Raw genomic sequence first — 15,473 nt, forward strand, 5'->3', positions numbered from 1 at the left:
CTCATTTTCCCTTTGGCAAGCAAAGCCCAAATGTTCAGGTAGGAAGGAAGCATGCAACAGTCATGCTAGGACAGGCGAGGGGCTGTGGGGTCACATCAGTTCTGTTTCAGCATCCCCTGTAGCAGCCAGAGCCACAGAGCATTTTCCCCTTCCTCCCCTTGGCTCCAGTCCACACACCTGAAGAGCAGGCATCCTTGCTTCCTTCCCTCCTCTGGGACATCAGCTGAGAAGGACCTCCCAGTTTTCTCGGAGGTGGCCCAACCTCTTCACTAGCATGCCACGCTGCTAGCTCTGGTACCCTGACCGGTTGGGGGAGGTTGGCAAGCTGTTCCCCCACCAGGCTGTTCTCCCACGAGGCTCCTCCTCCCATATCTCCCTTCCCAAGCCTCTCACAAAGCCCACATCCTTCCTCCACCATGGACCCAAAGAACTGATGACTTCGGATATTTCCCTACACTGGGGTTGAGAGTATTTTCTTCCCCTCCCAGGTGCAAGGGGTGAGCGTAGCCAGTATTTGTCTTATTCAGAAGCAATGGAACAAGATGTTGGGGAGGTGTGGTTTGGGGAATGAGAAGGAAGGGTGTGTATATCCATATATAATATATATATGTATACACACACACCAAATGGGTGTTGTGCATATATGATTTTGTCTTGTTAGTGCAGGACATGTACACGGAATGGATGGATGGATAGATAGATAGATACGTAATGCAGACATTTCCAGTAGAGTGATTGCCGTGTACATGTGTGCTGGTGGTTGCACATAACAGGGAGTCTGCGTGTATCTGCACAGCCTGTGTACAAGGCCTGTGTAGTTATTTTTGCAGGCTGTGTCTGCATGTCGAAGTGCACGTTTTAGTGAGCCTGGGGAGTATCATATATGGGCGTGTGGGGTTCTGGTGTGAACTTTTGTGTTTCCGTGTGCCCACTACCGGGTTGTGTACCCACACCTTCCCCATTCCACCGCAGAGTGATGACGACACCTTTAAACCGCACGTCCTAGGGGTGCATTTATTTCTTTGAGGCCTGAGGGGGGAGGGAAGGTAGAGGGAACCATATCTGGGACTCTAGTTAGTTTGTGGAAGTGTGGGTGAGGGGTGCATGATTTTCTCTCTGTGGGTGGGAGGAGTGTTGTGCCCAGATGCGAGTGTTTTTGTGCCCGGGATGTCGGGGTCCTCCTTCTGCGTGCGCCGGCATACATCTGCTTGGCAGTCTGCCGCCTCGGCAGCAGTGTTGGTGGTGAGTTTGGGAGGCTGGGGTGTGTAGGAGGAATGGATGGAAGTGTGTAGGCAGACGGGCTGGGGCAGGAGGCGGGGCGAGGAGGAGGGAGCCGCGAGGGGGCGTGGCCCTGCCTCCAATCCCCCCGCCCACTCTACCTAGGGCTTCTCCTGATTGGCTTCTCTTCCGCAGGGCTCTGGATACTTTCTCCTGCAGAGCGGAGCGCGGGAGAGAGGACCCGAGAGCTGAGCGGCTGGTTCGGCGCGGATCGGCTGCCTCGCCACCGCCCCAGGGTCCCCACCCGTCACCGCGCAGAACCCCTGCGCCAGCCTCCGTCCCAGCCAAGGGCCCCCGACATCAAACATGGACTGCTGCACCGTAAGTGAGCGGGCCTGGGGGGCGGGCACTCAGCTTGGTCTGGGGAAGGGGCTACCGAGAAGCTCCGGGAGGCGGAGTGGGGAGTGAGGGGATGGAAGTGGGTGCAGAAGACCTAGGAGCCCTAAGGGTGCCTGCTGAGACGCGAATGGTGGGTGGTGGAAGGCGCCCGCCTGACTGGGAAGCCCTAGGAAAAATGCTCCCCAACTCGCGGGGGCGTCTGAGCGCCCATCCGCCAAGCAGTCTAGGTTGGACCCGGAGCTCGACAAGGCTCTGCAACAGGAAAGCTGCAGGTTAGATGAGAAGAGGAACTTCCCCAGGGAGACGCTGGAAACCGTCGCCTAGCGAAGCAACCGCGACTCCTTTCCCCTGGCTTTCGGCCCCCGCCCCAATCCCCGTCCCACTACTGCCGCCGTCGGTGAGCGGACAGGATGACCTTGGTGACCCTGGCGTCCTGTGCAGCGCCGGGTGAGATAGTCAGTTCATAGTGGTTACCTTAGTACTGATGGTGGGCAGCGGAAAGCCTAGTCCGTGTGGTCCTGGGGAGGGATTTGGCCCGGCCTCCAACGCTTTCTAGCTCTGGAGGGGGCTGGGTGAAGTGACCGCGAGAGAGCCCTGCTGGCGAGGGAAGGAAGTGTCTGCAATTTGTCAGCGCCACAAGGAGACCTGACGCCAAAGCAGGTCGCTGTGCAGGTGCCGGCATGAAAGCGCCTCGCACAGGACCAGGCTCCTGGCACACCCGAGGAGTGGTGATCATACGTGTATACGATATGTTTGTGTTTATTTACTTGTTACTTTTATTTATTTATTTTTAGTCCTTACATATGGAGAAAGTCCGACTTCAAAGTCCTTGTATTCTCAGCCATTTGGTCAACTCAGCTAATGACACAAGAAGTTATGACTTTGCCTGCTCCCCACCCTCCACCGTATGGCTTAGAAAAGGGGAAAAATTAGGTTTGGATGGAAGGAATAGCCCAATTTAGAAGAGGTGAGGTTTCCCTGTGTCTGAGTACTAAGAGGCAGAAAGAACTTAGGGGCAAGTGGTTGTGGTTGTTGTTATGATGTTTAGCTCTTATTAATACAAATAATTGTTGTCAATTTGTGAATGCTTACCATGTACATAACAGTTTATATTTAACCATCACGACAACCCTGTGAGGTAGATATTTTTCCATTTTATAGATGTGCAAAGTGAGGTTTAGAAAGATTAAATGACTTGCCCATGGAAGTACAGCTTCTAAGTGTGGAAGTGGAACACTAGACTTGTCTGATTCCAACAGCTGTAATTTAACCTCTCCTATAAATATTTCCAATATTTCATTATAAAGGTAATATGCTCATAACAGAAAAAAAATTTAAACTGAAGAAAAGTGTAAAAAAAGAAACATGTCAATCATCTACAATCCCACCCCTGGAGAAAGCCCTGATAACATATTTTCGTCCAGCCTTTCCACTCTGTTGTTCTCCTGGAAGCAGTTTTTGGTTGTGAAAGGAGAACTGGGCTCTTAATGGAGGTTCCTGGGCTCCTCACCCCACAGTGGTGTTTTACAAAACAGAGAAAATAAATGCATGGTGGGTTCTGGGTATGTCTGTGGGGGAGAGGAAATATTGCCCAGATGGTAAGAATGGTGGGGACGATAAGTCAGGAAGCATGGTCAATGGAAAGAAATGTGAGAGCAAAGACTCCAAAAAGCCAGAGAAGGAGAGTAACTTGTCCCCACTGGCACCTGCAGGACTAATTAGAGTAGGATGTCGGGTGCCTGCCTGTGGACTCTGGTCTGCCCTGGACCATGTTCCTGAGTGCCCAGAAAGCCATACTGAGGGGCTGGTGGGCATGGCTGGAATAAGTGTCCCCTAAAAAAGAAGAAGCTGCTCACTCAAATAGTACAGCAGAGGCAAACACACAATTATCCCAGTGGCCCCGCATTCTGGGTCACCTCCTCCAGTGCATTCTGTACCCAGGCGCCTTCCCCCTTTCCCGTCATGTCCTAGGTGTGCAGGGCTAAAGGGCTGAGCAAGAGATAACTCTCTGCCAGGCTGAGCAGGGGGGCCAAGAAGAGGTGACAGGGCTGAGGGTTGGGGCAGGGCTGGGCTGAGCATCTTCCTACCCATCTCCATTCTGTGTAGGGCTGGGCTCTGCGCTGGGAGGAAGCTGGCACATGCATAGTGAACAGAGCACATCTGGGAGGCTGGGAACCCGCCCCTCTTCACCTTCCATCCTGGGCCCTCCCTGCTGACTGTCCAACCTGGTGTTTGGGCAACACCTAGTCCTCCCTTACTCCCTTCTTTCTCCTTGGTAAGGAGGCTCAAACAGAAATGAGAAGAAAACAGCCCTGCTTTTTTTTTTTTAAGAGCAAGAGCTGTTGATTCAGATGTACCAGTTGCCAATTTACATAGTCACAAATATCTGACTTTTCCTGAATCACTTAATATAAAAAGGCAAAGAAACAGTTTTGGACTTTATTTTTTTTTTTTTTTTTTCACTTAGTGTAGTTGACTTGATCCAGCTCATAGAAATAATTACCTGCCCTGAGGCAGTGGTTCACATCACAGGTTTCTGAATCCCATCACTATTTGTCGGCTCTGTGACCTTGGGTAATTTGCAAAATGTCTTGGATGTTTCTTGACCTGGAAAATAGAGATTAAATGAGGGCGTCCCTGATGGCTCAGCAGTAAGGAATCCGCCTGCAATGCGGATGACGCGTGTTCAATCCCTGGGTCGGGAAGATCCCCTGGAGTGAGAAACAGCAGCCCACTCCAGTATTCTTGCCTGGGAAATCCCATGGACAGAGGAGCCTGGTGGGCTCCATGGGGTTGCAAGAGTCGGACAGGACTGATTGACTAAACCATCACCACCACCAATGGGTGCAAAGTGCTTAGCACAGGACCCAGCATATGACAGGCAGTAGGCAGGGATAATTCTTAAAACCTTTAGGACAGGGGAGCTGAAGGAGACTGCATTAATTGGGGCCAACTTCTAGATGTGGCTGAAGATATTGAGACCCTCAGAGCTGAAGTGATGTTTGGGACCAAGAGCCATGACTTGTGTTTTGCCCACAACTGCCCGCCTCCCCCTCCCAGAAGCCCCCTAGTTCATGCAGAGCTCTCAGGCACACACCATCAGATCTTGGTTTTGGAAGGCACCAACCTGGGCACCCTTCCTAGGTCTTTTTATTGTACCTCCAGCTCTGCCCTGAGAACTCAGCTGGAGGGAGAGGGAGTGGACTCTGGGGAGGAGCAGTGAGTTGGGGGTGGCTCTGCCTGTTGTTCCATTCTGGATGCAGCTGGGGTGGGTGGTGACAGCAGGTGGGTCTGAGCATGTCTGGGGGAAGATACCCCTTCCTCCGCTCAACCTCTACAGCTGCTGGCTCAGGGGAGGGCGTTGGGCATGCGTTTTTGATCACTGTCCTCTTTGGAGAAGAAACTTTCACCGTTCCCTAAGAATATCCCCAAGAAAGGTTTGAGTTCTGAGAATCGAGGATCCAAAAAAGAGTGGTTTCTGTTTGTAAGTGGGGAATGAGATGTCAGGGAGAGAGTGGTAGGCCCAGGAAAGACAAAAAGAGTGTGTTGGGCCCCTCCACAGCCACCCCAGTCCTTGATAACATCGTTCACCCATATTTAACTCAACTGTGGACATCTTGAGCACAAACCAAAGATCTCTGAAGCCCATAAAATGCAGACAACCTTGGGGACCATGATGAGAGGAAGCCATTTGTAAACCTGGACTTAGGCATATGGGATTGAAACCTAAGCAAGTCCTGAGGTGAGATCTGGTGAGGTCCCACTCACACTCATCTTAATTCCGTGAACTGGACACGTGATGGAGGGAAGAGAAAGGAATGGAACTGAATTACTCTTAGTACGTGAGACCTTGGTCATCTCCTGCCAGAGAAACAAAAACACAGCGAAACTAGTGGAAGTCCTCAGGCCGAAAAAAAAAAAAAAGACAAATTCCTAGAAGCTAGAGGGTCAGTTCAAAGGAGAAATGCCCTTTTAACTCCATAGTTAACCTTAAGCTTCCCACCTCACCTCAAAGCTGTTGGGTTGGGTCTTATTTTTCGGTTGCTCCCTGTGAAATTGTTTTTACATGACTGCTTCAACCTACAGAAACAACTATCTTGCATCAACTTACCATTATTTAAAAGAATCATAATAGCTACCATTAATCGAGTGACTAGATTGTGCCAGAAACTTTCTGCATATCACAGTGTTTATTCTTCCCCATGACCCAGAGGAACCTGATTTCAGATGAAGGAATGGAGATAGGAAAAGATTAGAAAACTTGCCCAAGACCACTCAATTAGCAAGTGGTAGAGCATGGTTCATTTTCTTGGCTGCCTTTGCTTATCTGCAGAGTAGGAGTTAAAAGGAGCTTCCTAGGTGGCGCTAGTGGTAAAGAACCGGGAGACACATGAGACCCAGGTTCGATCCCTGGGTCGGGAAGATCCCCTGGAGGAGGGCAGGGCAATCCACTCCAGTATTCTTGCCTGGAGAGTCCCATGGACAGAAGAGCCTGGCGGGCAATGGTCCATTGGGTCACAGAGTCGGACAGGACTAAAGTGACTTAGCATATACACAGGCAGGGGTTAAAAATAGACTCTGGACTCTGACATACAAAAGGCTTGACTCTTTGGTCCTGATAACTACCTGCACAACCTCAGGTAGGTTTTCAACACTTAACTCAGTTTGATTAGGGGTCAACTGCGATAACAGTAAAAGGTACGTCATAGCGTTGTTGCCAGGGCTAAATAAAATAACAGCTGTAAAACCTTGTGTTGCCATGCCTGGAACAAGGGCAGTGCTTCGATGGTATTAGGAACCATTGTCATGATTCTTTTCTTTCTCTTGAGCACCTCATGGAAAGGGCTTCTTGCTTCTGCTTATCTTTCCTTTGTCCTTTTTTGAAGTGAAGCCTTTTCTCTGTAGCTTCTTGCAGACCATTCCCTCTCTCCTGTGTTTGGAGCAGTGCAGAATGGAGCGTGAATGGGGGAACAGTCTCTGGCCTCTAGCCCTGGGTTGGGGGGGGGCTACCCCACTGCAGGGTAAGCCCCATCTTCACCCTCATCCCAGCTTTGAGCTCTGGGGTGATTTTACTCAGCGAAGGGACAGCCTGCTGATTCTTCTAAACCCTCTCCCAGGGAATCCTGGACTCAGCAGGGACCCTTCTGAGCCAGAGGCACCCTCTGAGGATGGGGGAAAGGCAGCCATGTCCCGGAGTCCCGGCGTGGTTTACTTTGCTTTTCTCCAGTAATTGTGTGCACCCTCCAGACAGCCAGCCGGCCCCCTTCACTGGGCTGCTGGCTGGGGCCTTGGCTCACTCACCTGGCTGTCTTGTAGCACATCTACTGTGCGCTTCTTTTTCCTGAGTTGAGAACACAACTGTGTTCACCTGACCCCGAACCTTCCTTTTTGTCTGCCGCTGCCCAAGACACACACGCACACACACACCCCGTCCCCTCCCCCCGCCCCAGTGCGGGCCCTGCCTCAGCCCCTCTGCGCTTCCCACTCCCGCGTCGTCCTGGCCTCAGTCCCCCAAGTCTCTCCTCCTACCCCACCCTCTCGGGGATCTCGGCCGGGTCACCCCACAAGACACCCCCCCCCGCTACCCCGCCCCCCAGGAGAGCGCCTGCTCCAAGCCGGACGACGACATTCTAGACATCCCTCTGGACGATCCGGGTGCCAACGCGGCCGCTGCCAAAATCCAGGCGAGTTTCCGGGGCCACATGGCGAGGAAGAAGATAAAGAGCGGAGAGCGCGGCCGGAAGGGCCCGGGCCCCGGGGGACCAGGCGGAGCTGGGGGCGCCCGGGGAGGCGCGGGCGGCGGTCCCAGCGGAGACTAGGCCAGGTGAGGCGGGCCGCAGGCTCTCCTTCCCGACACCGGGCCCCTTCCTCCGAAGGTGCAAGGATGACTAAGGGCACTGGGGGATGGAGAAGGGAGTGGAGGGAGCCAAGGAAATTGGCGATGTGGGGTGGGGGCGCGTGGTGGGGAGGAGGCTGCGGGCTCGAGAGCTCACCTGTTTCTATCTCCATCCTCCATTCTGCCTCGCCCCGGACCGAAGGACTGAGCATTTTCGAAGGTAATGGATGCGACTCCGAAGCAGCGGGGTGGGACCCCTGAGTGAAAGAAAAGCCCCAGACCCACACCTTCCCTTCGACCGCCCCCACCCTCCTCCCAGCCAGGGAAAATGCCCCTGCGCCTGCGGGCTTTCTAACTCTTGGTGACACCTGACGCTGCGACGGGGCGCCCCTGGACCGACAGGCCTGCCACCCGCACTGGACTGCACCAGTCGGGCCCGGGCGTCACAAACACCCCGCGGCTCGCACACCTACCGGCCGCGGGCTCATTTCAGCCCAGTGACTCCGGGTGGGCAGTCCCGGGTGATCCGGGGTCCCCGATGCTCCCCGCCCTGGGTGCCCCGGTTCAGGACGGAGGGGAGAGAATAAAGTACTGGGAGCGGGCAGGTGCTCACCCCTTCTCTTTGCTCAGTTTCCCGAGACAGATGGATGCCGCGTCCCCTTCGCAGTGACGAGACTTCCCTGCCGTGTCTGTGATCCTCTCCTTTCCACCAACCTGCCAGCTTCAGGAGCCCTCTCTGCTTCCCCCAGAGACTCCCTCTCCCAGGAACACTTCGTCCATCAGTCGCTAAGGCCGTGCCCTTTTAGTTAGCTCTCCAGTCTAGTATGGTCCCCGTTCGCCCTTCCTCCCCACCCTGACCCCCCCCCCCATCCTCGCGCGCCCAAATCTTTCTTCTTTAGCTTCTCGCCCACCTCTCCCCGCACCCAGCATGCAGCTCTCTCTCAGCAGCCTCCGCGTGCTTCCCTTCGCGCACTGCGGAGGGCGCCCTAAGCGTGGCCCAAGAACACTCCAAAAAAGAAAAAAAGAAATCCCTTTAGTTCCGCGCGCAGCTAAAGGGAGCACCCCTGCGTCTCTGCTGCGCCGCTCACGCCCCAGCCTAGTCCAGAACTTTGGGGCGAGGAGAGAGGGGAGGACGGTTTTTATGATGTCGGATGCCCCTGGCGGTGATCAGAAGGGAAGTTGCCCTGTCACGCCCCAACCCCACGCCTGCCTGTAATCAGCCCTCCCCTCTCCCCAGCGTACCCCGAGAGCCGCCTCTCCAGTTCTCAGCTTGTTTACGCGAACGCCGAGAGCCGGGGACGGCTCGGTAGGAGGAGTCTTCCGCGGCCCCGCCCCTGCTCCTGCTGGCCCCGCCCCCACGGGCTCCTGGGGCTGTGGCCGGGAGGGTTTTTATCTCCGTGTGTGCATGTGACTGTGCTGGGTTGGAATGTGAACAATAAAGAGGAATGTCCAAGTGTTCAGAGGGTGCCAGAAGGGAGGGAGTTTGGGTGCATGAGGCCACCAATGGAAATCTGAACAAGTCTCCTTTGACCAAACCAAAAAGTGGAGGCGGAACGGTGAAGGGAGGAGGGAAACCAAGGTTAGAAGGTACCTTGGGAATCAAACTTCCCGCCTATAGCATCCCTTCTGGGAATACTCTGGGCCGCCTAGAGGAATTTGCTAAACCGGCAAAACGAAGAGGGAGACAGTATGGTAGCCAAAAACTTTTAATTTCTGATATTCCCCCTCGGGGATCAGGAGAGAAATCAGACAACCATAGGGAGCTTGGACTTGGTCGTCACCGTGCTGGCAGACGGGGGCCTCTCCAGGAGCCCATTGCTAGAATCTGCCCTTTCCGAAGGTTGCTCAGAAATCCCAGGTGCCATGGCGTCCTCCCTGATGGGATACAGGCAATTCTTAGTGAAAGCTGGGCGCATCCCTCAGAGCACACCCATCCTCTAACCCAGAGACTTCTCATTTTTAGTGTGCGTAGGAATCCTCGTGGAATTTTGGTTGAAATGACGATTCCTGGCCCCATCGCTTCCCCCAACACACACACACACACACAGACAGAGAGAGAGAGAGAGATTCTGCTTCAGGAGGAATAGGAAGTGGTTTGAATCTGAATGTTTAACAAGCTCCTAGTTCAGGTAATCTGAGGACTGGGCTTCCCAGGTGGCGATAGTGGGAAAAGAACCCACCTGCCAGTGCAGGAGACTTATATAAGAGACACAGGTTTCATTCCTGGGTTGGGAAGATCCCCTGAAGGAGGGCATGGCAACCCACTCCAGTATTCTTGCCTGGAGAATCCCATGGACAGAGGAGGGATTGGAGAGGACAGACTGGCAGGCTACAGTCCATAGGATCACAAAGAGTTGGACAGGACTAAAGCAGCTTAGCACATAGGCACTCTTCCAATGTGAGGACCACACTTGGAGAAATGATGCCCGATTCTGGACCCCACAGCTGACAGCTGAAGTTGATGACAGGCAGCTTTTGCGTTTCCTTTACTTACTACCTCTCTCTTCCCCACACAGAAGAACTAGACTCAGCTGAGAGCTCAGAACAAACAATTCCCACCCTCCATGGCCTGTGGATGTATGTAAAAGTTCCTTAAAAGTGAAAAGTAAAACATTCTTCTAAGTGTTAGGAGGGAGAGAGCAGCTCATGAACCAAGCCCTCCACCCAGCACACTTCACTCACATGCTGAAATACACAAGCCACACTTTACCCACAGCACAATCAAAGCCCAGGGCTGAGCCATGCCCCTCACCCTGAAACACCTCTTAAGGTGTCAGAGTTTGAGAGTTGCAGTCACCAACTGTTAAGCCCTTTCCTCCCACCCTGACCAGCCCTCAGCCCTCCTGCTCACCGTAGGTCACTCCCCCCGAATGTCTCCTTGGGTCTCTTCCTCCTTTCTTTCTGGAACCTTATCAGGCAGAACACAGCCACGGACAGGAACAGCACACCCAGCAATACCCCAATCACAGTCCCAGCCACTCGGCCTTTGGAAGGGTCTAAGGAGACACATAAGGAGATAAATGCCTGGTGGCTCAGATGGTAAAGAATCTGCCTGCAGTGCAGAAGACCTGGGTTCTATCGCTAGGTCAGGAAGACCCCCTGGAGGAGAGCATGGCAATCCACTCCAGTATTCTTGCCTGGAGAATCCCATGGACAGAGGAGCCTGGGGGGGCTACAGTCCATAGGGTCGCAGAGTCAGATACAACTGAAGTGACTTAGCACATACACAAGGAGACACATGATCGTCAGAGCAGCAGACCTTCCTTGATGCCCCAGATGGCTTCACACCGACCCCCAACCCAGGCAGACCAACCCAGGCTTTGCCCAGCATCCCCTACCAGTCACAGAGAGGGTCAGCTCACAGGACGCACTGCCCATCTGGTTGGTGGCCACACAGCGGTAGGTGCCCGAGGAAGCCAGGGAGAGATTGGTGAGAATGAGCTGGCCAGACACCTCATCTAAAGGGTAAAGAAGAAGTGTCCATCACTCATTCAACTCGCAGGGAGCTACACTATGACCAAAGCGTATCTCACTTCATCTTTACCACAATCCCATCAGGAAGGAACTAACCTCGTTCTATAAGTGGGCAAACTGGCTCAGAGAAGGAAAGTAATTGCCCAAGGTGATCCAGAGAGGAGGTGTCAAACCACTGCAAGTTCTGTACTCTTTCCACCCTACACAGCTGCCTTTTCAGGGAAGGGGAAACGGCACAGATGAAAGGTTCAGAAACCGCAGTGGAATTGCGGTGGGCTGCCTACTGGCTGATGTCAGCTTCTTGGTTGGTGGAAAGGGTTTGATTGCTAGAAATTGTGTCCTCTGGAGCGGGCTCTAAGCTGACCCAAATGCTCTTCTAAGCTGCTTACCTTCCCTTTACAAGGAGGAGTACACATCGGGAGGTGGCCTGGGGGCTCTCTGGATTGGTAAAGGGCTCTGCTGGGGGTTGAAAGGGTAGCCAGGGCACTGGAGCCAGCATGAGGAGTCTGAGAAGCCAAGGCCTTTAGCCAGCTATGTGATCCCCTGAAGAAGATTCAAGCCAGTCCTTGCTACTCTGCCTTGGCTTCCTCACTAGCAAGTTTGGAAATGACTCATGACCATTAAGATATCTACAAGGAACCCCAAGCCCCAAAATAGACAAGTGGGAGTCACAGAATACCCCCTGCCTTCCACTGTCTTCCAGGATATCAGAAATACGTTTAGCTTGAGAAATGCTCCCAGGACCACACAGCCACAGATGGTACAGGAAGACAGGATGGAACAGTAAAGGCAGCCAAGGAAGAAGTAGGGGAAAGATATAGCCATGTGTCTCATACCTGCAGGCATGGAACTTGTACTGTGGGTGTGTGGAGTTTAGAGGTCAGATTTGCCCAGGCTCTGAGTCCCGTCTTCCTTGCTGGCCTGCACCCTTACCTTGCACCATGCTGCCAGGAGAAGGTGTAGGAGAAGCTCCAAGGCGGATCCAGTTGTACACTGGCTTGGGGGCTCCCGTGGAAGAACTGCATCTGAGGGCAGCAGAGCCCCCCACGGAGGTCTGACCACTCTGACTGCATGAGGGTCTACTGGGGGGCACTGCAGAAATCACAAGAAGTACCTTAGCTTTCTTCTAGCCCCACCTCCATGAAGCATTAGGTTTCCTGCTTTAATACTCCTACCACCTAGCAGATCACTTCTGTTCACACACCACATCATCTCCAGGAAGTGATGTCCACTATTGGAAATTCTGATTGTTAGGAAATTCTTCCTCATATGTCAAGCCAAATCTGTGTTAATATGATATCCACCCATTGGTCCCAATTCCTGCCCTATGGGCCCACAAAGAAAAAAGAAAAAAATCTCTCCTCCGTAAGACAGCTCTTCAGATATTTGATTGCAGCTGTTACACACCACCACCTAAGTCTTCTCTTTTCCATGTCAACATCCCCAGCCCCTGTAATAGTTTCTTCTGTTTGCCCATCTCCAATCAGGCTCTAGTTTGGGGTGAGATGGATGCTCTGAACAGGAAGTCAGTGCTTAGTGATGGAGTGCCTTCTTCCTTTAATTGGCCGTACCTTTTCTCTGCTAGAGAGGAACAGAATCCAGCTGCAAATGGGGGAGGTTCCCCTAAAGAGGGAGCTGTTGGGGGTTGACTCAGATCCCTATCTGTGGGAGAGGTTTACTAGGGACTGAGGAAGGAGGCATTCTTTGTGGAGGGTGGAGCAAGGGTAAGATTAGACAGCTTTGGGAAGGGGGTATTTTCCTTCAAGGTCTCTGGTGCAGTTAGGTGCTTGGGCTAGAAAGCAGGAGAGGGGCGATTTAGCAAGGCCAGTGCAATCTTTCAGGTAATGTGGGTGGCTGGTGGGTCCCTAGCCTGCCTTACCCAGCACAGTAAGGTTGATTAGCCCCAATCCATTGGTGTAGAAATCTGGCGGGTTGTTAACATGGCAGAGGTAGGTTCCAGTGTCCGAGGGGCGGACATCGGTCAGTTTCAGGGTGGCCACTCCTCCTGTGGGGGGGTTCTGAAGCAGGCTGGCCCTCTCTGCCTTAGAACCAGTTGGATACAGCTGGCCATTGGTGAAGTACAGGATCTGTGGAGAAGCAGAATGTGCCTTTTGCCACCTGGCGTCAACTCTACAGTCCTTCAAAGCAGGTATAAGAGACCCTCCCTTAAAGCAGCCAGGGAAGCTGATACCCTGTAGCTAGAACCGTGAAGATCTGTCTGTCCCCAGATATCATCCCTTCCCAGGGGCTGAATGAACTAGACTCATTGCTTTCAGCTACGCAAGCTCTCAATGCAGGGGTGGGGGGCGGGGAGGGAGAGCAAATATTCTTGGAAGGGGCAGCATTTTATCCTGCTTTTAATCACAGCAGCTTAGCCTCCGTGAGTTTGTGAACTGACACGGCAGCTGCACTCACATAGGGAAGACACTAAGTCCTATCTGACTCTTCGTGACCCCATGAACTACAGCCCACCAGGCTCCTCTGTCCACGGGATTTCCCAGGCAAGAATACTGGAGTGGGCACCATTTCCTCCTCCAGGGGATCTTCCCAGCCCAGGGATCGCACCACGATCTCCTGCATTAGCGGGCAGATTCTTTACCACTGAGCCACCAGGGAAGTCCAGCTATGGAGGAGGAAGTTACAAACTGCAGGACTGTGTATGTGATACAGGGTCATGCAGACTGTGTTCCTAAGAAGATCTAGAAAGAATCCACTGATTTTTTTTCATCCAAGTGTTTTCATCCCCAAATGCACTCTCTCTGACCCCATGCCCTCATTCTAGGATGGTCCCCTGGTCCTGCCTCTCCTTGTCAAGTCCACCAAAGGCAGGAAGGCCCCCCACTCGTGAAGGTGCCCCCAGCTCACCGGTTGGGACATGGAGACGGGCCTCCCAGGCTGCACGAAGCTCCACTCCAGGGCAAAGTTGTCTCCCACCGAGGTGCTGTAGCTGCAGGCCAGCTCTGCGGTCTTGCCCACCGGTGCGCTCAGGGGCTCGGAGGGCACCTTCACCTCCACGGCCAACCCGGGGGCTGGGGGTGCCAGAGGCCCGCGGGGGAAGGGCTCAGATGACCCGGTCTGGGTGCCCTCCCTCCGCCAGAGCTCAGCTCCCTCCTCTCCATCGCGCCCTTTCCGAAACCTGAGGTTTCCGGGAGGGAGGAGCCCACGTCCCCACCAGGTTGGTGGGTGAAAGGACCAAGGCTGGGCCAGGTCCCAGGGTGTGTTTGTCGGGCAAAGAAAAACAGAAGTCGGGTGGTGGTTAAACCCTCCCGAGAGAGGCCCAACTTGTCCTCCAGCCTCTGTCCTCGACCCTCCCAGCAGCCTTCCACGTCCCCTCCCCGTCCGCGGTCCGCTGGCTCTCACCCCTATCCGCCAGCCCCCTCCTCACCGCTCAGGCCGACCCAGCCCAGCAGGAACCTGCAGAGGAAGCCCCCGGGGAGCCAGGTCATCATCCTGCCAACTCTTGGTCCGTCTGGGTCTGGGAGAAGGAAGGGAGTGCCCACCGCGCAGCCTGCTGGTGCTGGGCCGAGCGAGACTGGCTATCTCAGAGCAAACAAGGGGAGAGGCCGGCCGGGCCCTCAGGTAAGGAAGGGCTCCTCCCTCCTCCAGGCCCAAAACGGGACTCATTCTCACCCTAACCCCTTGTGTTGTCCCTTTCCCCCCAATTTCTGAAGCTGTCAGGCATGGGGGCGGGGAGAGGGCTGGGTTTGGGATGGGGTGGGCACTCCAGGGAAGGGGAGGGATCAGAGAGGGAGCTCTGCAGGGAAAGAGTGACCCTGGAGGAAAAGAGATGCATCCTGATAACCTGAGATGATGTCTCCACTTCGGGGTCTCACACTGTGAGCCTGAACCCCAGGCTAAGACCCCACCTTCCCCTTCCACTCCCTTCGCAGAGTCTTGTTCTTTCTGAGCCCCTCGGAGATCCCTTTCTCCCCTGAGACCCTTTCTTTGGCCCTTTTGGCATCCCTTGTTGAGAAAGGAGTCTCCATGGAAACTATAACCCTGCCCCCTTCCCAGAGCCACCCCATTACATGGGCAGAGAAACTGAAGTCTAGAGAAGCCCCCGCCCTTGGTAGGAAAGGGTGTGGCAGGATTGGTGTAGACACACCAGCCCCACATCCTGTGCCTGGCTCTGCCTCAGCACAGGGGGATCACTGCTGGATAGACATGGACAGGAAGGATTCAGTAGTCTGGGAGAGGGCAGGAGGGGTCAGTTTCTTCAGGCCCTGCCCTCGAGGAGGAAGCAGAAGATTAAGTGCACAGGCACCCAAGCTGTGAGCTCCAGCACAAAGTCACCAATGTCATCCCCTTGCTGCTCAAAGTGAGTTAGGATCTCCCCGCCCCAGGTTCTTGTTCCTCTCCACCACCACCGCCTGACAACACACGACCCTTGTAAAGACTCTAGAAGAGCCATCCTGAGCCAGTAAGCCAAGTCGGAGGCTGTGTGAAGCCCTGCTGGGTCCACAATCCTGGTACTGTCCTCTTTGCATCATCCTGAGAGTCAGCTTCTCCCTGGGAATTCCAACTTTAAAAAGGCGACTGGACTCTC

At 54.0% G+C, this 15,473-nt stretch overlaps 2 protein-coding genes across 2 annotated transcripts; one reads left to right on the forward strand and one right to left on the reverse strand.

Moving 5' to 3' along the window:
* Positions 1-390: 390 nt before the first annotated feature.
* On the forward strand, positions 391-8,911 carry NRGN (neurogranin). Its single transcript, XM_043451051.1, has 5 exons — positions 391-497; positions 1,414-1,599; positions 7,215-7,441; positions 7,656-7,673; positions 8,084-8,911. The coding sequence occupies exons 2-3, from the start codon at positions 1,585-1,587 to the stop codon at positions 7,434-7,436; spliced, it is 237 nt and encodes a 78-aa protein (XP_043306986.1). The 5' UTR covers positions 391-497; positions 1,414-1,584; the 3' UTR covers positions 7,437-7,441; positions 7,656-7,673; positions 8,084-8,911.
* A 232-nt stretch (positions 8,912-9,143) lies between these two features.
* On the reverse strand, positions 9,144-15,328 carry VSIG2 (V-set and immunoglobulin domain containing 2). Its single transcript, XM_043451049.1, has 7 exons — positions 14,313-15,328; positions 13,793-13,956; positions 12,807-13,014; positions 11,861-12,019; positions 10,792-10,911; positions 10,305-10,449; positions 9,144-9,328 (listed from the first exon to the last, which is right to left on the reverse strand). Exons 1-7 carry the CDS (start codon positions 14,374-14,376, stop codon positions 9,199-9,201), a joined length of 990 nt encoding a protein of 329 aa, XP_043306984.1. The 5' UTR covers positions 14,377-15,328; the 3' UTR covers positions 9,144-9,198.
* Positions 15,329-15,473: the final 145 nt, after the last annotated feature.

Source organism: Cervus canadensis, chromosome 29 (assembly GCF_019320065.1).
Source record: "Cervus canadensis isolate Bull #8, Minnesota chromosome 29, ASM1932006v1, whole genome shotgun sequence".
NCBI classification, from domain to species: domain Eukaryota; kingdom Metazoa; phylum Chordata; class Mammalia; order Artiodactyla; family Cervidae; genus Cervus; species Cervus canadensis.